We start from the raw sequence: 23,073 nt of genomic DNA on the forward strand, positions 1-23,073 counted from the left end.
CTGCAACATCACTTATGCGTGCTGTAACACAGTCAATGCCTGAGTCAACTCTCAATTGCTCACTGAAAAGTGTCATCTAATTTCAAGTAATGTTTCTGCCATACTGAGCAAACTGTAAATCATAGTCCTAGCGGGTCAAATTGGCACACTGCCTTGGTGTATGAAACGTATAACCATATACTTCACTTGCCTGTAAGACTAATAGGCCTATCAACAAACTCTGGCAAAACTGAAGCCACAACAAATTTCCAGCTGCAACTTTGAAGTTTCATAGACTAAATACATTTGTGAAACTGTTTCGAGTTATTTTGCTTTAATTGGTTCACATTACTCGCGTTCCTTTTTACTTTTTTTTGTTTTGTTTTGTTCTGGATCATAGATCCAAGCATGTGCTAGAAAGATGTGAGGGATCTTGAGGAAAGCACCTCATTAAAGTTGACAGACTGAGTACCTTTTCCGGAGGCAAATGTAGCATTTTAGGCCGGAGACGCTGTTGATCTGTGCCAGTCTTCAATTGGAGCTCATTTTGATTTGTGAAACACTTCCTGAAACGACATGGAGCAGCCAGGCACTGGTGAAACTCCTCACATGTGGAAGCAATGGAGCTTGACATTCACCTCATCGGTAAGTCTTATTTTAAGGTACTGACTCGACTCTGTCGGCAGCATTTCTTAGTTCCCAAACACAGGATTTTCGCCATCTCTAAGAGCCCTGTGTCAGATGCATTATCCTTTTTCGCCTCTATGCTCACAAAGTATTTCTGACAGCAAGGCATAACAAAAAAAAAGTACCGTTGTTGGAGATTGCTGTGTCTACTGCAAGCGTAGTGGTCTACTAGAAATCAATGACGGCTGGGAAAACTATCTGTCGGTTGCAGAGGCGTTTTTTTCCTATAGGCAAACCTAGGCAATTGCCTAGGGCCCTGATTAAATCTGTTCTCCCCAGGGGCCCCCAACAGTCACACCAGTCGCGGATAACACACAAAAAATATAGGCTTCATCTTATTTTGTCACTTATGTAAAGTAATCGAAAATATATATGAGACGAAACACTGGAACAGCACCAAAACACTTTAACATTTTATGTCTATATGAGGACTTTTGAGGGCCCCAAGTTTATATTTCGCCTAGGGCCCCAAATTGGCTAGATCCGTCCCTGGTTGGTTGGATTCCCTGCATGGCTCCCTTGAAAAATAAAGTTGCTGTTGACAGAACTCTGGAGTTACGGTGTCCTGAGCACTGGTGGTCTACTTTGACCTTTGAGCCCTGCAGTATTGTTACAGCTTGGGGCATGGGCCACTTACAGTACAGTATTGTGGACTGCCTCTCAGGGGATCTGAAAAATGTGTTTAGCGCAAAATACTATGAGGCCAGTCCTCGTATCTCACCGTTATTACTATCAGGTCTATTTCATTGCTTGAAAGAAACTTTTCCAAAGCATCCCTCTTGGCTTATACAAATATGTACCACATACGTATATACATAGGCACATAATTATTGCAAAAAGCCATGGCATCGGATGAAAAATCATGTTGAGTTTCTTTGTGAACAGAAGGCATTACTAAAAAGCATGATCCGCAGTTATCATATTTCACCTTTCTCTTCCAAGAAGAATGTCCAGGACCACAGATTTGGAAATACTGCATTCTTTGTAGCGTCATTTTCTCTAAGAAAATTGTAGGGCAAAATACAGCTATGCATATCATGTGTGGGGTACATTTGGGAATAGGGGGCTTTGGGGGCTTCACTGATCCACTTTTGGCTGGGGGATACTTAGGACATAACTTTAAAAGTATGCCTGGAAAGGACACATGCAACTATCCTCTTGAGAACAAAAAGACTAAGAGCTTCCACTTAAACAAAATGTAATCAGGGTGCCCAGTGTAATACTCAAATATAATGTTACAGCATGTAAATGAAAATGCCCACAACTGTAGCCATGACGTATGGGGGAGGGGGGGGGGGCGACGGGACGGGGAAACCAAAAAACACAAATAAACAAACACTAACGACTTCACAATATCTGACATCTGATTGTCAAAGAAAGTCAGGCTTTGTGGTATGGTGCATAGACACAGTGCTCTACATGTGCTGTGCAGATGTTATCAGTGGACACGCAAACATGGGGAGAATGAGAGTATTCTGAGTGTGTGAGTTTGCATTGTTTTCTAGACCCCTGGCTGCGGCGTCGATAACCCCACTCCCTCCCAGGCCATCAAATACAATACAACAGTGCTGATGTCAGCAGCTGGGCTCCTCATCAGGACCACGGGTGTGCCGCGTGATTAATAGCCTGACGGGGCCAATGAGCGAGCTGGTGCATATCTAACAGGCATTGGGTTTAAAAGGCATCACTTAAATTCATAATAATTCCTTTGGCTTGGGGAGGAATGTTTGACTTTGCAGTATCTTGCATCAAGGCATTCGTCTTGATCTTCAGGGGGGTATCGATTTGTTTTTGTGGACTTATTGGAATACAAAGTAGCCTAGCGAGGAGAGGAGCTAGCTCTGCCAGTATCTGATAGGCCATCTATTCTAGAACTCCCAACCAGGGCCACAGACCTGACGGCTGTGGCTGGGCCCTGGGACAAAGTCACGTGAAAGGACCCTGCTCTAAACACATACAGTGTAATAGGGACCCGGTTCAAGGCCATCCCTTCTCCCTGGGCCTGGGACCAGGGCCCCTGACAGCTTTGCCTGGGCCCGGGAAAAAGACATCTGAAAGGGCCCCAAACCCAATACATAGGCTACAATTTAATGAGGATTCAATTTTTGCCCCCCTTCTCTCCCTGGGCGCGGTACAAGTGACCCCTTTGTCCCCCCCTATCGGCTTTCCTTGCCCAGGACAACAGACCCCTTTGTCCACCCTGCTTCCCTGCTCACAACTAAGACTGGAAAAGCCCCGAATCCTTTGGTTGACCAGTCCATTCTCGCCTTTTGTTCCATTAGTGCTAAAAAAAAAAGCTATTTTTAATGAATGATGGAATAGATGCCATGCATGACTTTAACGGAGGGGCCTCCCTTTTTTTGAACGGAGTTCTCGCTATTTCCACAAACAGGATAGAATGTGCCGTTTTATTTTGGAAGAATGGCATAATTGCCACAAAACCCTTGTTTTTACAAGATTCCACTCTTGCACAAACTCATCCGCCTCAATTAGCGGCAGTGTTTTCGCAAAAGGAGAGCGATCCTCCACCCCCTCTTCTCCCTTTATCCCCATTTGTGCAGTCTGCACTTGGTTGGTGAGGCCTCTCTCTCATAAATGTTGTTTCAGTCTCTCCCAGGTTGCAGCACATGGGGAAACTCTGGCACCACAAGTCAACAAAAGATACCCAAAATATTACGCAGGAGACGTGGCTGTTCCACATACCCAGCGTTTCTCCTCACACACACAGCAGCTTACTATATCCAGTTGGATACATAACAATAGGGGGTCTCCTCAGAGCTATATAACAAGCCCCCGCCCGCCACCCACAACTGGTTGGCGCCTAGGGCACGGCAATCAGGGCCGCTGACAGCTTTTGCTGGGCCCAGGACAAAAGTAATCTGAAAGGGCCCCCTACCCAATATATACAATGTAATGGGGACCCAATTCTGGGCCCCCTATCTCTCTGGGTCCGGGACAACATACCCCTTTGTCCCCCCTGTCGTCGGGCCTGACTGCAATAACATGCACCATGGCATGGCACCAGGCAGACATTATGCAAACAGAATGTTATTTCTCTTATCACCTCCTCCCCTTTTCTACTCCTAGCCAGAAGAATTCCTCGCCACAATATAAAATCAGCCAGAATGGTGATGGGCAGGAAACAGCATCACTGTCTTTTCATATTAAGAGTGTTTTGCAGTTGATGAATGGCCTGTCTGGCTATCCTTCCTGAGTGGGCTGTGTGTGTGCAAGGATCTCAGTGTGTGGCTGTGTTTGCCTCAACTATTGTTTATCTAGACATGTTTAAAGCCTTGATTTGATTTTATGTGGTGTGCGTATGTCATTGTTTTGTGTACATGACCATTGTAAGATGGTAAGAGAAACAGAAAAAGTGTAATAATAAAACATATAATATGGGATTTTTGCATTTGTGTGTGCACAGTGCGGATGTGAGTGTATGAGTGTTTGTATGAGTGTGTGCATGTGAGATCATGCGTAGCGTGTGTCTGTGTGTTTTGGAATGGAATACTTAATTGTGCAAGTTATTATTTGTGTGGCTTCGCCTGCCACTTTTCTTGGTTGGGAGAGTTTGGGGAAGTGAGTGGGTGAGCTGAGCATGGACTTTGTACATTCTGCAGCATCTAGCAGAGTTTCCAGACAGTCCAATGAGTACAAAAAAAGCAGCAACAACATCTGGGGGACTCCTCCTGCAAACATTTGACTTTCAACCACAGCCATTTCAACCATACATTTACACAGACATTTTTTAAGTAAATTACATAGATTTATTAAAAGATTAATTCAAAAGAAATACATTAATACATTCTTGTTAACATTAATAAAGTCAGTCGCGATAACACAATGATTTACCAGCCAGGCGACAAATTCAACAATTGAATGATAGCACACACTTTTATAATGCCCCCCGTAGGGTGTTGCACTGACTCTGTCTGTCTGTCTGTCTGTCTGTCTGTCTGTCTGTCTGTCTGTCTGTCTGTCTGTCTGTCTGTCTGTCTGTCTGTCTGTCTGTCTGTCTGTCTGTCTGTCTGTCTGTCCACCCACAGTGTATTACGATGCATGAGACACCACTTGCATGTGCACATAATGTAACTTAAATTATTTTCTACAAGACAATTCAGCAAGTGTTGCATCCAAGAACACCAAATTTGAGTTTGGGGTGGGTTTTGAATAAAAGTTACCGCTTGGCTCATAATTCATTCCAATTGGCACCACAGAACTACAATTTCCTTAGTGCTGAACTTCACAGCACATGACTGCGGCTGTCTTGCCTTGTACCGTTGTTTAGAGCATCTCGTTTATTGTGGCTAAGTGTTTCCTTCAGTGGAACGCCTGTGTGCTACTCACCTTAACCCTCACAGTTTCCCCTGCCCATAACCAAGCCATAATTAGGTATGATTCACAGAGAAACATACTCCCTTTTTTAAATTACCCTCTCTGAATGAGAAAAATGAGAGAGATATCAAGACAGGGCAGGGTGTTTTTTTTATACCAGTGGTTTTGAAAGAGGGGTCTAGGGACCCCTTTGGGGCTGCAAGGGGAGGCTAGGGGAGCCGCGGCAGGTTGGCAGGAAAAGTATAGCAAAGCAAATTTCAACATCCTGAATGCAGCATATACTGAATGTCGCTCCATGCATGTACCAAAGTCCAAACAGCGTATACGCAGCATCAGGCTTAAATAGGTTAAGTCACATTCAGAAAAAGCTGGCGCTACTTACCCCACTCCCCCCTACTGGAAATACCACTTCAGAAATAGCAGTGAGATATTACGTGTTGGCGCACCGACTTAAAAAAATACTAAAACATCATTTAAAACCATGAGTTGTCGTCGCCACTGTGGGTTTTAATTTCCGAGGCGTCCTTTGACAATAATAACTTAGCATGTCATGTGAAAACACACTGCAAGTACCATTTACTGAAGGAGGGATTTCTGACCAGTGTAGAACCACCCAGGACCTATTCATTTGGTACCGCATTTCAAACATGATAGCTGATGAATAATGAAAATGGGAAAGAGCGTTGCTGACATTTTTTTCCTTCAACAAAAATGGGATTTTTAGAGGATAGTCTATTCCACTTGCTTGGATTTCCCTGCACACTACTCCAAAGGGAGCTGTCATTAGAATGATTGGCTGGTTGAAACAGGAGAAGACAGAGAAATATGGCCTCTGAATATTCTTTTTTTTCCTCTTTTTTTCAAATACAAGATTCGTTGTCGTTTAAAATTAAGCCTGAAGTATTTAACCATGTGGTGCTTATATTGGACATTTTTTTAACAAAGCTTGACTTTCCAGCTGCAGGCTGCCAGTGATATTTCATTTAACATGTAATAAGCACTAAACTGAATATTTAATCAAATAGCTTGTGTGCTGTGCCTCTATATGTGAGACATATTCATAAATACCACAACCACGATGGGCTTACAAGTTCCTGAGTAGAAATCAAGACTATAGTTTACAATCCCTGTACAAGTAGGACCTATGGGATCTTAGAAAAGAATACAGCGTCATCTGTTTTTAACTCTTTAACTCCTCACCAGCAGCAATTACATAGTTACACACATGGTCTATATCAGGGAGGTATGATGGAGATTAAGAGAAGCGAACACCACAAAGAACGCTTTTCACAATGAAATGGTAAACCCAACTCCTTTGTATGTAATAGCAGGTAATTTTCTCATTTCAGCAATAAATTCCAAACCTTTCTAATGGAACGACTCCCAAGTTGTTGAAGCACCACCTAAGACGTTACCTGTGCCAGATCCTGCGAGGCAATGAGAAGCCATTTTAGGAAACACAGTAGGCTATAAGTATCAACAACACCTATGTGTACTTCAAGAATCAATACCATTTACATAATGACTGATGCAAAGAATCAGCATATTATAACTAGCTGCCAGGAGAGAGAAAATGTTGAGAAAAAACCTCATTGTAAATGCCAGGAACTGTCGACCGCACACACCCATGTACAAGGACATAAGATAATAATATAAAACTGTGGGTCTTAACTCAAAAGTTTTGTGGAAGTTGTTGACAAGTTCAAACATATGTCAGAGCCTGTTCTGAACAAAAACAACAAGACACCATGCTGCTCATCACCGTATTGAATGTCAGTATATTGCTCTTCCTGAACCAATTAATCACACAAAAACACAAGTAATATTTTACAGCTGAAACCCAATGTCTGCACTCTACGCACTTGAGAAAAAAATAAAATAAACACAACTTTGAGGCTATCTACCTCGTTTTGTCTCTGCCTCTTTCTTAGGCCTATATACTCACACCATTCAATCTCTCTCTCTCTCTCTCTCTCTCTCTCTCTCTCTCTCTCTCTCTCTCTCTCTCTCTTTCTTTTCTCCCCCCTCCCCTCTCTGCCTTCCACCTCCTATTTTAAGAGTTTGAAAGTCTGCTGACATCAAGCCACAGCTGGCTGTATCAAAAGCACCCAGTAAAACAGAATTGGCTGTGGTGTGTTCTATGTGTTTATGACTCATTTCTACCTGCAGTCAGACGGCCCGGCCGGGCGAGCAGGCAGGACTGCTGTAACAAGGGCCAAATTGTTTTGGGGATGTAGTATAGTAGGGGGAGCGCAGTGCGGTTGTCAGGCAAACATGGAACTAGTGCAACGTTTCTCAAACTTTTTCAGAACGAGGACCACTTTGTCCCCCAAAAAATGTTCAGGGACCACCTGTCAACTGAATTGACAGTTGACAGGTGCCAATTTCAATGCAGATCACTTACTTTTTTATTCATATTACAAGCCTGTGTTATTGTGGTGAAAATAAAACTTCAGCTATGTTAAGCTTTGTAATAAAGTTACAAATATATCCTACTGCTAGCTTGTCTTGGAAAAGTAGAAATCCCCTCACGGACCACCTGAGCTCTGTCACGGACCACCAGTGGTCCCCGGACCACACTTTGAGAATGGCTGAACTAGTGGAACCTATTAGGGATGGGCCATTTAGTAGCTGATATTGGCTCTTCCTCGCCGTGTGGCTGACATGGGCATCTTTATGAGACATTTGTGGGAATGGCGAATAAAAACTGAGGCTTCTTTTTGTTAGTGAAAAAGTCAACAGCGTAACCGGCCATCATACAGGCGTATCATGTTTCCAGATTCCTGCTGCGATAATTGAAAGGAAATATGTGATTATTCCTTTAAACTCAGTCAATTTGTATTGTGCAGTTTCGTCTCCCTCATATTTATCATATAGCTTTTGCTGTGGGTATCCAAACAGCTTGTGTTCCAGGGAGAGATCATTGCTATATGAACTCTGCCTGATACTTGTCTGTTGGAGACATTTCCGTGGGCTCTGGAACAGGCCCAATGTTTAAAGATTCAACAAGTTCACTTGGCAAAAGCAGTTTCTCTTAAACCTGCAATCTTTCATTGTATCAGCAACGGTGGAATTGCAGAAGGAGATCTTGAGAAATATTCTGCGCAGCTTCTTTTTTTTTCTCCTTTTGGAGAGTTAAAGTCGACAAGGCGTTGCCTAATAGGGCATGTGCTATTGGTTGTTATTGTTAGCCTTTGATTTGAAATCGAACCCCACTATGTGGGTGAAACGAAATGTGTCACTACACTGCAGGCTTACCTTTAAAGTGATACTGTGCCATTTTTGGAAATAAGCTTATTGTGCACCTCTCTCTGAGATAAATGATTGAGTTTTACCTTTACCTAAGTGGCTCTTCTCTGGTTTGACTGCTAAACATGTGCACAGACAAAACACTGTTCACTGTAATCATATTTGTTGTAGTACTATCGGTAATAACATGAACACAGTCAGAATGAATTAGCAGGGCATAACAAACTTAGTAATCAATACATGTGTATCAAGATGTGTAACAAGATGTATTGTGTGCGTACTGTGTGTGTGTGTGTGTGTGTGTGTGTGTGTGTGTGTGTGTGTGTGTGTGTGTGTGTGTGTGTGTGTGTGTGTGTGTGTGTGTGTGTGTGTGTGTGTGCAAGAGAGAGAGAGAGAGAGAGAGAGAGAGAGAGAGAGAGAGAGAGAGAGAGAGAGAGATAGATTAAGAAGGTCTGTGGAGAATGACGCTCGACTCCAGTTGTGCAGTGATGAGCAAAGGAGAGAGAGCGAGAGAGAGAGAGAGAGAGAGAGAGAGAGAGAGAGAGAGAAGAGCTCTGAGGAGAGTGAAGCTCGACTGCGGTTGCACATTAGCAGAGGAGGGAGATCCATCACCCTGGAGACAGTTCACTGGCTCCCGAAAACTTGTCCCCTATCTCTCAGAGAGGGCAAGAATTATCATCTCTTTTACTTCAAAGACACATCCATTGCATTGTTTTTTTACACCTACAAACACTGCACACTGCACACAACGAAATTGCATTTATGCCTCACCACCGCTGCAAAGGGGCATCCCCAAATGGCGCCTGAAAGGGAGCAGTGCGCCGGAACGGTAGTGCTCAGGGCACCGCAGACACGGAGGAGGATGGGGGAGAGCACTGGTTAATTAGGCCTACTCCCCCCACCAACCTGGCAGGTGGGGAGTCGAATCGGCAACCTTTTTTGCTACAAGTCTGACACCCTAACCGCTTATCCATGAGTGCCCGAATAATAGTATATGGTGCATTAAAATAATCATGTCATGTTTGGTGTCTTTCTGATGGTCACACTTCGAGTGGTAGCCTAACGAGGTCTCAGTCCTGAAATGTTTTTTTTAGCCAATTGTGGCCTAATTCGGTTCGCAGTGCACACATCTAGGAGCCATTCAGAACAATTGATTCGTTCACGAACCTCACAAAACACTACTAGAGAGAGACACATCCACATACTTGGATGACATGATGGTACTGTAGTCCAGCCAGAGGCAGGCTTTTCCTGATGATGCCCATAGTGCCAGCACAGCACTGTTTCACTTCACAGGGCAGCCTGGACTGGAATGGAGCGGATGACTGCTGCCTGTTTCCATCCAGGCGGCCAGCTAGCTCTTCGCCGAAAGTCAAAGTCAGAACAGTCGTAATTAAAGGTGAACTAGGCAACATTTTCGAGGAAGAAGTTAATTAATCTTTGCGAGTCAGCCAGTTGCTGAAATGACTCATTGATAGGCGACTGAAGACCTTCCCGACCACGTCTGCGGTTTTGGTGGACTGGCAGTCCACCAATAATGCGAAATAAGCTTGCCATGAGACAATCTGACTTTACATACTTCAGTAGACATTATCCCGTTGGTCGACTGCTGGCTTCAAAAGAGGGAGTACGAAAATGTTTATACATCTGTTATAAAAATGTTTGTATATCAGTGCAGAATTTAAGGCAGGCATCTCATATCTGCAGGCAACTAGAATGGATATAGCCCCTTAATGCACACCGTAACATCTGAGGCACACTGTAGTAGTCATTGAAAGGTTAATAAACATAGTACTACTCTACTATGACATAGCAGAGGGCCTTTGGTAATGCCCTACGACTCTGTCATTGCCATTCTGGTAACAAAAAAATGTATAACGCCGTGTTTTAACGGGTTAAGCCTTCACTCTACAGCTCCTTGTGTGTGTGTGTGTGTGTGTGTGTGTGTGTGTGTGTGTGTGTGTGTGTGTGTGTGTGTGTGTGTGTGTGTGTGTGCGCATTTGAGAGAGAGAGGGGGGGGGTGTCGAGTATTATGCACTTAATCTCTGCTGCACTTTAAGTGGGATGGGGGGGGGGGCAGGGGGGGTCAAGCACTGGTGTCACTTTTACCTCTTATTGCACTTTACTTGAAAACCTGCTGACAATGACAATAAATTCTTGAATCTTGAATCTTCTTATGCAGTCAAGTGAATGACATACGATCACTGTAACACAGTCACCCTGTCTGATTAGGATAGTGACATATGAACAGCGTGGAGGTACGAGGCCCGTAGCCTAAAGGCAGCTACTAATAAGTGTGACTCGCTCAGATCATTTATAATTGTGAAGTATGATGAATGTGGAGCAGGAGCAAAGATGAGGAAGTACCTCTGTATTGAGTGGTGTTGATGACCGATCCCTCGTAGATTCAATTCATCACCAGCCGTCTTACACTTCACTTCATCCACTTACAAGTATCCCATTCCCTACCGTCATCAAACTGCTTTCTTTCCACTCTATTCTCCATCCTATGACTAAGAGTATGGCCAAAAACAGCAGTTCCACTGCATGTAGCACTGCATGACTTTATATTAGCAAATCATTGTACAACAGGTAACCTGCCTAAGGGGTGAACACTAAAGAGAACTGACAGCTGGCGTTGGGTGATGCCGTAAAGTCTTCCTTCAGGTTGAATGAACAAGCAGGTTATGGAAGTTCATTAAAACACCTCCCTAGAGTTCAAAAAACAATCATTATTCATTCTACTCAATCACCAACTGCTAAAGATAGACCGGTCCGAGCCGGGACATAATCGCAACGTTTTCCTGTCAAGGTTTTCTCAATGGATTCTTGTACTTTGGACCATACCGATCAAAATAAGCTTTTGCGCCGTCAAAAAAGTTGTCCGGAATCCAAGATGGCCGCCAGAAATTAAATATGGCCACCAGAATACCTAAAACCAGTCCTATGTTGGAGGAAATTGTTCAAAGATCATTTTCTTTGGCCTAAGTTGGAGATTTATGGTGACTGAAATAATATTCTGTGGCTTAGAGATCATTATCTCATTGTGCAAATCCAAGATGGCTGCCAAAAGAGGTCCCCTATACTAAAAACTGTCATATCTCCTGATTGAAAAGGGCTACAACCATAATTATGGGGTCTATTCATATGTTTCCATGGTCTGTGAATCCATTTCTGCATGTATTTTGTGAATCTGACCATTTGTTCAATTTTGCAAATCCAAGATGGCCGCCAAATGTGTTCCCCTCAACCACAAACTGTCTTATGTTTGGATCTAGAAGGGCCATAACTATAATTCTGGTGCTTATTCATGTTTCCAATGTCTATAAATGTATTTATGCAGGTGGGCTGCAAATTGAATCATTAAGTCTGTTAGAAAATCCAAAATGGTCGACAATTCCAAATCCTCTGCTGTGGTGAAACAGTCAAAGACTTGACACAGTATGACATTTCATTTGTAGTCTAGAAACATAGATGCATTTTACAAATATTCTGTTGCTATCAAATTATTAACCAGCATACTCTGGTCTACTCATAGGTTTCCATGGTCTATGAATCCATTTATGGCAGCATTTTGGATTGGATTCAGACTTGATAAACAGCAATTATGACATTTTATTTGTAGGCTAGGGATATAAATGAATGAATTCAGAGGCAATTTATGAATATTCTGTGGCTATCAAATCATTTGGCATGACTGTGTATTTTGTGGCATAACAAATCATAACAAATTATGCTGCCTCCGCTGTGGGGAAACTGTCAAGACTTGTTACACAGCAATTTTGGTTTGATTTGATATGTAATCTATAGGGTACAGATGAATGATTACATTTTATATGTCACACTTGTTGTTGTTTTTTCTCTCTTAAGTCTTTGAATGTTTGGAGCCAAAGTCTCTAAATTTCAGTTATGCTCAAAACAGCACTGTCTTTGGAAACTCCAAAATGTTCTGTACAAGAATATATTTTTGATAACTGAACTTTGCTGTGCATCCTAAATTAATATTTTACTGCTCAACCATGGTTTCTGAAAACAGCTTTGCATATATGGTGCATGGAGTCAACCAAAGTCTAACAACAGTCAACAGGTACTGCAGCCCAGGTACTAGATTCCAGAATCCCTCCGCATTTCTTGGTTTTGCCATATGAACAGCTGTGAACAGTTTTCTATGAGATTTAGGTCCGGGAAATGTGCTGCCCCTCAGTTGGATGCTGTTTGTCTGGAACCATGATTTTGGTCGCTTGCTGGTGTATTTAGGGTCATTGTCTTGTTGGGCATCCACTTCAAAGGCCTTTCCTCATTAGTATAAGGAAACATTACTTCTTCCAGTATCCTGTTGTACTCAAACTGATCCATGATCCTGGTACGCAGTACACAGGACCAACATAGAACAAAAACATCCCCATCATGATACTTGCATTATTAGATAAGATTAGATTAGATTGTTCTTTTGAGGTCTAAGGGTCATAGACAGTTTGTCGGACATCCTGCAAACCATAGTACACAGTGAAGACGGTTAAGCATGATTGTGCAAGCATCATGACAGGGGGATTTTTTCACTCTGTGGTGTTGGTCCTATTTACCACATGCCAGGGATCATGGATCAGTTTGAGTACATCTAGACCAGCACCATGTACAAGAGCAAGTGCAAGGACAAGCACACTCTCTGTGTCTGTCTTTTATTCTTTAATTTATTGTTTATTATTTCAGTTGTGCAAAATAGACTGTCATCAGGAGTTTGAGCAAACATGGGCCTCATCAACTGGTGGAACTCTTGAGCCAGGTCCAGTCATAGCTTCTGTGCCTGTGTGGATTTCCTATAGGCCTACCGCTTCAAACAATTTCCATCAACTATGTATTGAAAAAACCTTCCTCCTGCCGAATAAAACCGTCGTTACAACACTAGCTGTTTTTCCGTCATGTGCTGCACAATCTTCTCGATGCGTATCATATTATGCAATCATCTTTTTTAATGGAAAATGCATGTCTCTTTCTCTTGCACAGTCTCTCTCTCTGTCTTACTGTACCTACAGAATGGACATCCAGGGTTCAAATACTAAAGCCCCCATCACATACTCTATTTGCTCCAGTCAATTTAAAGTACCAGCTGATCCTAATTACATTACCCCTTCAGTCAGGTTGATGAGCTATTTAGTGACATAACCTTTGTCAGCAGCACAAGCAGGGTATTCTGGCAGGATCTTCTCACTTTCTCAATCCAGATTGCCTGTCCCTGCTTACTCGGACCAGTATCACTCACTCGCTCACACACACACACACACACACACACACACACACACACACACACACACACACACACACACACACACACACACACACACACACACACAAATCAAATATCATACTTGCTACATAGCGTGCATATGGCCATTCCTCAAAGTTGAGGTGGTGGCGCTGTCTGCCATTTAGAATTTTCTTTCAGGAGTCGGATTCACAAAATACCTACAGAAATTGATTCAGGGACCATGAAAATATATTGAAAACGCACTAGAATTCCAAACACTATTCGTAGAACAGGAGATATCCTACTTCATAGGGCCACGTCTGGCAGTCATCTTGGATTCGGACGATGAAAGTACTGGTTAATGATTTACGAGTCACAGAATATTAATAAAATGCATTATTTTTTTCTGAATTCACTCATCTACAGTATATCACTTGACTACAATGCATATTTCATTCTTGCTGTGTAGCCAATCTTTCACAGTTTCCCTGAAGTGGAGGTGGCTGCATTGTTGGCCATTTTGGATTTTCTGATAGAACAAATGGCGAGATTCACAAAATACATGCAGAAATGGATTCACAGACCATGGAAACATGAATAGGCACCAGAATTATAGTTTTGGCCCTTCTAGATCAGGACATAACTTAATACAGTTTGTGGTTGAGGGGAACACATTTGGCGGCCATCTTGGATTTGCACAATTAAACAAATGGTCAGATTCACAAAATACATGCAGAAATTGATTCACAGACCATGGAAACATATGAATAGACACCAGAATTATAGTTGTAGCCCTTTTCGATCGGGAGATATGACAATTTTTAGTATAGGGGACCACTTTGGCAGCCATCTTGGATTTGCAACATGAGATAATGATCTCTAAGCCACAGAATATTATTTCAGTCACCATAAATCTCCAACTTAGGCCAAAGAAAGTGATCTTTGAACAATTTCCTCCAACATAGGACTGGTTTTAGGCATTCTGGTGGCCATATTTAATTGCTGGCGGCCATCTTGGATTCCGGACAACTTTTTTGACGGCGCAAAAGCTTATTTTGATCGGTATGGTCCAACGTACAAGAATCCATTGAGAAAACCTTGACAGGAAAACGTTGCGATTATGTCCCGGCTCGGACCGGTCTAAGACAGGTATAAGGGGGTAAACAGTTCTTTTTCAGGAAACACTTTCCATTTAGAGGTGGTTTTACAAACTGATGGTACTTATGACATCTTATCTTTATTACTTGCACACCTAAATAACATACATGGCTAAATTAGAGCAATAGACACCATTTCGTTCAATTTCTTCTCTCTATGCTCCAGTCTACTAGCATCAGGACTGGGGTTGAAAAACAGCCCAGGCACTTTGCCATAGACCTGTCCCTCACACAGCCCCTCCTTTTCAATATTATGAAATGCTCGTTCCACTACATTACATCCGACTTCATCAGTTTAATCCAAAGAAGACCTGTCCAGCCCTGACTAGCATAATGTATTTTATCCATGCTTAGTATAAAACACAACCAAGCATAGGTCACAGGCCAAACAAAATGCAGAAAAACTAAACATTAGAAACTTGACAGCCATAATATAATGTTCAGTTCTGCTGCAGTCAGGGACAAGTGACCCCTTTGCGCCCCCTGCCCAGGAACTCCTTAGTAAAAACAAGAGGCACTTTGTCCGATACAAGTGCTTCACAATAATTGGGTTGGAAACCTCTTGTAGATTTGTGGAGGCACTTTTTGGAGGCTAGTCCATATTCATTCATTCTCATTCACTGTTTTTCACTGATCATAGTGTTTGGCCTATTGTGTTGGATGGCTTATGTGACGGAGGTGTTCTCGTGCAGTCCGTCCCCATTGTGGCCACAAACTCGCCACCTCATCAACGCATCAGTTCGGCAATGGGAAGCAGAGTACGAGACCGCTGAGCTAATGGGCCGGTTCAATAGCCCAACGCTCCCGCACTGTATTGACGCTTCAGGAGGGAGGTTTACTAATGTTCCACGCCACACTCTACTAGTTGGCCTCCGTTACACTTTTGCCCTAGATTGACACAATGAGTATCAACCTAAAAAAGACAACCGCACAGTTCAATGGTCCTATCTCTTCATTGGTGTGGTGAAGCATTTTTTGCTGTTCCTCAGAACCGTGGCCAAAGACAAGTTCACTGCAGTCATCCATCCATCCACTGCAGTCATCCAGTCAGCCAATGATACAGTTGTTGTGGATACCACACGCTTGTTCATAATCATTGTGACATGTACTGAAGAAAATGAAATGACATCCCTCCCAGAATCAGCGATGAACACAACAATAACAAAGTGAATGTAAATGTCCGAAACCCAACCACTGACTTAAATAAAAACAGCCTCCATAGCACCGGGTGACCGAAGATCTACTTTCCTTATTAAATGCAAATAAAGAAACAAAACGTCAGAAACTAACGTAAACAAATGAACACAGCACACCAAAAAATTGCTGCTTACAGCAGTTTTGAAATCAAAATTTTGAAGTAGGCCAATCCAACATTGCATACACACTACAGTGCAGTCCAAAACATGCATTACTAAAACTGCCTACAGGCAACCAACTGCCACATGACCTCATATGAGCCCACACTAATAAGCTTCAGATTTTTTTCTTTCGGAAGATCATTTCAAATCTGATCATTTATTTATCTACAGGTTTGGGAAAGTCCCCTCAGCCAGTGGGCTATTATTCACGAATTCACCCATTTAGTGTGGTTTCTATTTATTTTTGCCTTTGTCTCTTCCTTTCTTCGGCAACCAAAAGACCAAGGGCTAATAGCTATTAAGAAACAATATTACTTGTTGTACTATTAGCCTATATTGACTGTTATTATATTGTTAGCTGGCCTTCCTCTCGTGCAGGCATAGGGCATTCTGGCTGGCCATCGGCAAAAGTCTTTTTTGTGGTGTATACCGTAAGAATGCGACATTGTATGGCACACACAGAGAATATGAATTGTTGTGCGAGCTTTTGATAACAATTTGATACCAATAACTTGAACCTTAACTGTAACCCTGTGTCCAGGGTGGACGTGGTTATCTAGCCTAGCCTATAATCACCGGTCCTTCAATCCAGTCTTGTTTCCAGTGTAGTGGGAGTGATAATTGTACTGTACTGTTGCTGTCCTGTAAACTGTCCCAAGCCATTAAGCCCTGTCCGGGGACAGCAGGACACTGTCATAGGACTCCCAGTTGCTCTCCCAGGACACAGGACATTTATTTGCCTATTATTATATGGTTGTGACGTCATCTGTCGAATGCTCCATTCATTTCAACGGGGCTCCCCAACGTTCGGACGTCTGTTATTTTTCGATAACGGACGGGTTGGTCTATAACAGACCGCTGTCAATGGCAACAAGACTTTTCACTGCTAAAGCGACTTTTCAACAAGACTCTAATCAGCTGCTGTGATAGACAGCACCCGTTGTCCTGGCTACCGCTGTCAATGGCAACAAGACGTTCACTGCTAAAGCCACTGGCTTGTATACAAGTCAGTGGCTAAAGCGAATGTTTCATATCACTCCGCAGGGGGTCGGTCTTTTGTCACTCTAATCAGCTGCTGTGATAGACAACACCTGTTGTCCTGGCTAGCCTACCTAGCTGTTGCCTAGCGGTGTTCCACAACGGCACTGTTTTGTTTTGCGCAGCAACAATCTAAAGGTCTAAAGCAATGTCCCCGCATGTGTGAATCATTTAAGTATATCCATATAATAAGCGGGTTAACTTTCGGCGAGTCGGTCGCTTTGTGGAATAGCAGCACTTCAGAGAGAACAAGACCCCTCCGCTCCGCGTCGGGGGCTATAAAGATTCTCTCTGTCGTGCTGCTATTCCACGGTAGCGACCTTCTCGCCGAACGTTAACCCTTACGTCTCGCTGCTGCAGACTTGTAGAACACTATAAGGTCAACAGGGTTATTCCAGGGCTATTCCTAATGAGCTATTTCAGTGAGTAAATATATAGCCTATATTGATTGACCCAAAACTTTCTCCAGGATTGTGACATCCATTTAAGTATTTGGATATCAAGTAGGCCTTTCCTGTTGGATGTAGGCTAGGCCCCCCTTGTAAAATACGACATCGCAGCTTGAGAGTTTTTGTGATTTTTAATATTACCCTTTTCTTCTTGCTTTCACACACATCTAGATGCCATTGACAGTCAGTGCAAAAAAAAATCTGTTAAATTAATCCAATTGGCATGAATTCTATGAACATAAATAGGCCTATTGTTTCAAGTAGGCCTAATAGCTTCAACTTTACAAGATTTTCAGAGGATTGGAAATCTTGCACTGTGCCTTTAACTGCAGCTGCTTCATACTAGCGCTTCGTCACGTCATCAGTCCTTCCTCAAACAGCATCCAACATGGCTGACTACGACCTGACAACGAAAATTGCTCATTTTTTAGACCGTCACCTGGTTTTTCCATTATTGGAATTCCTCTCTGTGAAAGAGGTAAAGTTGAAATTTATTCTGTAAAGAAAATAAAACCGTTTCTGCAACTTCCTTTCTGATTTATCCGCTAAAATCTCGAGACACGTGACAGACACTGGCTGTGTGTCTGCTAGCTGAGTTAGCCAACTGGGAACTACGAAGTACCTACTGAAGTGGTGTGTTATTAATTTACGGCCATCTAGGATCTACAGTAGGTGTGAAAACATATGCCCATTGGTGAAACCGGCATGAAAGCTTGACATTTCGTTCTTACTGCCTAAACTGTGACTCATTGCAGGTCATTTTGTACCTTGCTATCATCGTGCTGCTTCGGTTGTCGCTGTCCAGTGTTGCGCGAACGATAATTCTACAATGTTGCTGAATGACAGGATATCGAGATCTTCGCCAGTCATTGTGTTACATTGTGTAGAGTAAGTTACATTGTGTTTACGATGCCAATTGACATCTGAAGTAAGTAAAGCGCATGTGCATTTCAGATTTACAATGAAAAAGAACTTCTCAACGGGAAACTGGATCTCCTTAGTGAGACCAACATGGTGGATTTCGCCATGGATGTACACAAAAACCTGTATCCTGATAAAGAGATCCCGCAAAGTAAGTCTTCTGCAGATTGCTCTCTTTGTTTTGTTTTCTTCATGAAATTGGGGTTTTCATGTATGGGTATGGGTGTGCGTGCATGCGCGTAGTCTACTAAATGTATGTGTATTACCACTGAAAACTACACATCTGGCAAGAATAGTAGGCCTATGCTAGATTTGATTCAGATTTGCTTCCTGTCTGCTGTGTTATTATAGAAAGTGCTAACTGTATATAGCCTACCTTATCAGTAAACAAGTGGGGAAGACAATTGACCCCCATGTTACTCCAGGGGCGATTGTCCTTCTAGTTACTTGGACCTGCTGTTGTAGTAACTGGCACCTGCTCTGGTCAAGAACATCTGATGATGACTGGGGGAAATCATTGTGTGTGTGTGTGTGTGTGTGTGTGTGTGTGTGTGTGTGTGTGTGTGTGTGCGTGTGTGTGTGTGTGTGCGTGTGTGTGTGTGTGTGTGTGTGTGTGTGTGTGTGTGTGTGTGTGTGTGTGTGTGTGTGTGTTTTGGTGTATAGCCCTGAGGGAGAAAAGGACCACAGTGGTGGCACAGCTGAAGCAATTGCAGTCGGAGACGGAGCCGATTGTCAAAATGTTTGAGGACCCTGAGACGACCAGGCAGATGCAGTCGACAAGGTAAGATAATAAGATAAGATAAACTTTATTGTCTGTTTGCACAGAAATTTGTCTTGCTTGACACTTCTCCACAATCCACATGTAATAGCACATTAAAGACACACAAAACACAATATGGCCTATAGTGTTTAGTCGTCTAGGTCCATAAGTTACAGTCAGAGTTGTATGAAGTAAAAGTTTGTGTTATGTGTATGTCCTTTCTTAAACGAGTGTTGCTCAGGGACGCAAAATGAATTTCAGCGAAAACTGATAATTAAGTCTAATTATATCGTATCGTAAGTACTCTTACAGATGTAATTACAACACCAGTGGAATGATATAACATGATTGCAACTTTGTAATATGCTACCAGTGTTGTAAGTACACCTGTAATAGTACTTCTACATCTACTTTAGACAACTCTGATTAGGGTTGCCAACTGTCTGGGAAAAAAAAAACGGGACACTTCATTCTCACGCGGGGTCTGGGGGTTCCTCCCCGGGGAAATAATCTATTTCTTAGATGCAATTTCTTGCATTTTAACCAAATTGTTTCCAGACTCACCTCAACACAGAACCATCTTTTTATTTTGTAAATACGGGATGTTTCCGTATTTCAAGGAAGGGTTGGCAAGTTATGGCAACCCTAGGTGGGGTATGCTGCTGATGCTGCTGATGATGATGATATTGTATAACTTAATAGAATGTGTTTTGTAAAATATTTACTGCCCTTGAAGTTAAAATAACATTTGCTTTTGATTTATCAGTGAGCACAAAACATTGCCAAAGGGGCGCACCAAAATATATACCGTAGTTGTTGTATGAATTCTCTGCTTAGGATTTGTGTGCATGTATGGATGTCAGGAGACTCCCATACAGTGATATGTTCTACATTGATTTAAGCAGAATATACTGTGAGTTAAGTTACTCTGTTGTATGTCCATCAACAATCAAAAGCTGATGAACTGCATTTTCCCACAACTGCCTAGATCTAATTTCAGGGGTTTGTCAACCGTTTGCTGGTGTATTTCACAAGATATTAAACCAAATATGGTTTTCACTTTAACAAGCAAGCCTTAGTTTTCACCAGGTCTCAAGTGGGACTGAGTCTCAAGTCAGTGACAGTGTTCCATTACACTGTGGAAACCACAATCATTTCTTATAAACTTTTACATACTTATGGCCTTACACACATCACAAAGTTGTTTGTTGCTGTCCAGATTTCCAATTATAACACAGTCACAGATATGCGCCGCATTAGAAGTGGACAAAACATATTTATGGCTACATTTCCAGCTGGATGAGGCTTAAGGGGAATTTAATTGAAGCAGCGATTGACGAATCTCACGGGGAATAAGTAATCACAGCAGTGGTACATGTGCAGAAGAATTAGCCTCATTGAGTGGCTTTACAGTTTGCCTCTGCAAAGTCAGCATGTGAAGGGGGGGGAAGCTATTAGGCCTTTGTGGTAAATGCTATTAAGTCCATATTTTGGTGCTGACTTTGCCATAATTAAAATAGTTTGGTTTTCATCCTCTGCTTGGTCTCTTGGACGAACACTCGTCATTTCATCAAAGACACTTTGTTTCCTTTTTGAAAACGCTTTGAGTCCGTATAGTAAACCAATGGGGAATTTTAACAGGGAGGTTGAATGCCCACTTGCTTTATTTCCGTGCTGTTGTATTTCTATTGTTCTTATTGGCGTGACTTATTTTTGAAATGTGAGTTCAGCAATTGAATCGGAGAGCTGTACCCCGCCAGTTATTGTTGTTCAATTTTCTAGTCAACTTGCTGCCGATGTAAAACTTCAGACATTGTGGCTGCAGCGTGTCTGTGTCTTTTCCCAATTACACAAGGATTCATATTTGATAGCTCTGGCTTCGTAAACACAAAGCAAAACTCGTCACAGGTCACGGTAATCCTCTCGATTTTCAAATCTGAAGTCAAGAGCAATGTCTTGATTTGGCCATCCCGTTGAATTATCTGCTAAAGTTACTTTCTGCATTGTGGCACAGATCTGAGTTGGGCATGCAGGGCAGACTGCTGCAAACCCTAAAATGGCTGGGAGAGGTTCAAAACATCTATTCCTATCCGCCAGGGATAGCTGTGTAATCTTACAGGATAACGGTTTATGTTCTGTGTTGTTTTGTTTTTTTTGCTTTGAGTTGCATAGTAGTGTAACTTGACCTTCTCGCCCAGCCAGGCCTTTGCCAGCAGGCCATCAAATGGGAGTATAGAGCAGTGGTTTTCAAAGTGGGGGCCGCGAGGGGATGCCAGGGTGTCCGTGGAAAAGTATAGAAAAGCAATGATTGAATAACTAATGTACACTGAAATAAAGCAAAAATAAGTGATCGAATATTCCCATTTGTTAGTTTCATGTGTCGCAGTGGGGCAATGACTCACGGGTCTATGGTTGTGAAAGGTGGTGCACATGAAAAATAGTGTGGCACACCCCATGTAAGGGGGGCCTTGGCTGGTTAATCTATTGGTATTGGGGGGCCTTGTCATGGTAAAGTTTGGGAACCCCTGGTATAGAGCTCTGCTTAATATATCATGTTGCATCCTCCTTGCAATGCTTAAGATGGACTTCATTGCGCATTTCTCCTCTTGCTTTGATGTTTTTCTTTATTTTCCCCCATTCAAGTTATGTCAAATGCAGTTAGAGCATCCCCGTAGCCTTTTGGCTTGTTGCGATGCGTGTGTTTTGGGAAACAGATCTCAAGAAGAGTTTAAGTTTATCTTATTGGGATAGCTTTGGCAAAGCACTGCATACTTTGCCTGTGAGGCAATGCTGTGTTTAGCAAGTTACGGTTTTAAAGCAGTAGTGGATGCTGCTGATCGAAGCACAATAAAATGTATAAATACTCCTGCATCGCAATGACATAAAAGTAAATTGATTGGCATTAAAAATTAACGGGACATATTGATGTATAAAGTGTCTGTAATAAAGTCTATACGAAGTCAGTTTTCATGCATGTACCACCTCAACCTATAAATTCCATCTGCTGTCGGTTTATAATTGATGAACCATGAGCGGCTCTATCAGAATTATTATCTCGTTAACTTAGAATAATAATGTGCTTGAATTACATATCTACTTGGAATAATAATGTGCTTGAATTACATATCTACTTAGAATACTAATGTGCTTGAATTACATATCTACTTAGAATAATAATGTGCTTGAATTACATATCTTGGGCTAGTAGTGAGTGTCCATTACATATAGCCAGGTATTTTGATGAATAGATGGGTATTTTCTTCGCTCCATTTTCCAAAATGACTTTGTTTACACACACACGGTCGGTGAGTTCATTTGGCATAAGCGCTAATGAGCAAATGTCAGGGTGGTGCAACCACAGCTAATGCCACTATTGCATGGATTCAATGATTTTCATTTTTACTGGTTTATCTAACAAGCTTATTGATTGCAGTACATTAATTACCAACTACTAATTAATTTATGGGCATTTTGCTGTGGTTGTACCACCTGACATCTGAGCTCAAAAAACATAATTGGTCTCATAAATATGCTGTCAAGAGCTAGCATAAATGGGCCATGCCTGAGAGCAGGCATTGTAGCTTTAGAGGGGAAAGCTATCCAAATGTCTGTTTTTCTCTGTTCTCCACTTTTGCTACAAAAGAAGTGTCAGAGGAAAAGCCTGTTTTGGTGTGTAAATGAAAGGCACAAAGGGAGCCCCCGTGTATGTCTAAATAGTAGGCCTGTAAAGGTACACTGTATTGTTTTTGTAACAAACTGAACAGTGCTGTACCGAAAAGTAGATTGACGGGCAACTCTGTTCATGTTTGTACATTATGCTGCCGCTACATGCAGTGGCTCATAAAGAACGCTGAGAGAGAATGCAAAAAAAACCAGGTGTAGAGCCTTGTTCTTT

General features: G+C 42.2%; 1 protein-coding gene across 1 annotated transcript in view; it reads left to right on the top strand.

The window, feature by feature from the left end:
- Window positions 1-17,845: 17,845 nt before the first annotated feature.
- eif3ea (eukaryotic translation initiation factor 3, subunit E, a) overlaps window positions 17,846-23,073 on the top strand; it is an 82,960-nt gene continuing 77,732 nt past the window's right edge. Inside the window, exons 1-3 of the mRNA XM_063197999.1 lie at window positions 17,846-17,975; window positions 18,452-18,569; window positions 19,082-19,199. Coding sequence (XP_063054069.1) covers window positions 17,886-17,975; window positions 18,452-18,569; window positions 19,082-19,199 — 326 coding nt within the window. The 5' untranslated portion in view covers window positions 17,846-17,885. The remainder of the gene's footprint in view (window positions 17,976-18,451; window positions 18,570-19,081; window positions 19,200-23,073) is intronic.

The sequence above is a fragment of the Engraulis encrasicolus genome, chromosome 5 (genome assembly GCF_034702125.1).
Source record: "Engraulis encrasicolus isolate BLACKSEA-1 chromosome 5, IST_EnEncr_1.0, whole genome shotgun sequence".
In the NCBI taxonomy this organism is placed as follows: Eukaryota; Metazoa; Chordata; class Actinopteri; order Clupeiformes; family Engraulidae; genus Engraulis; species Engraulis encrasicolus.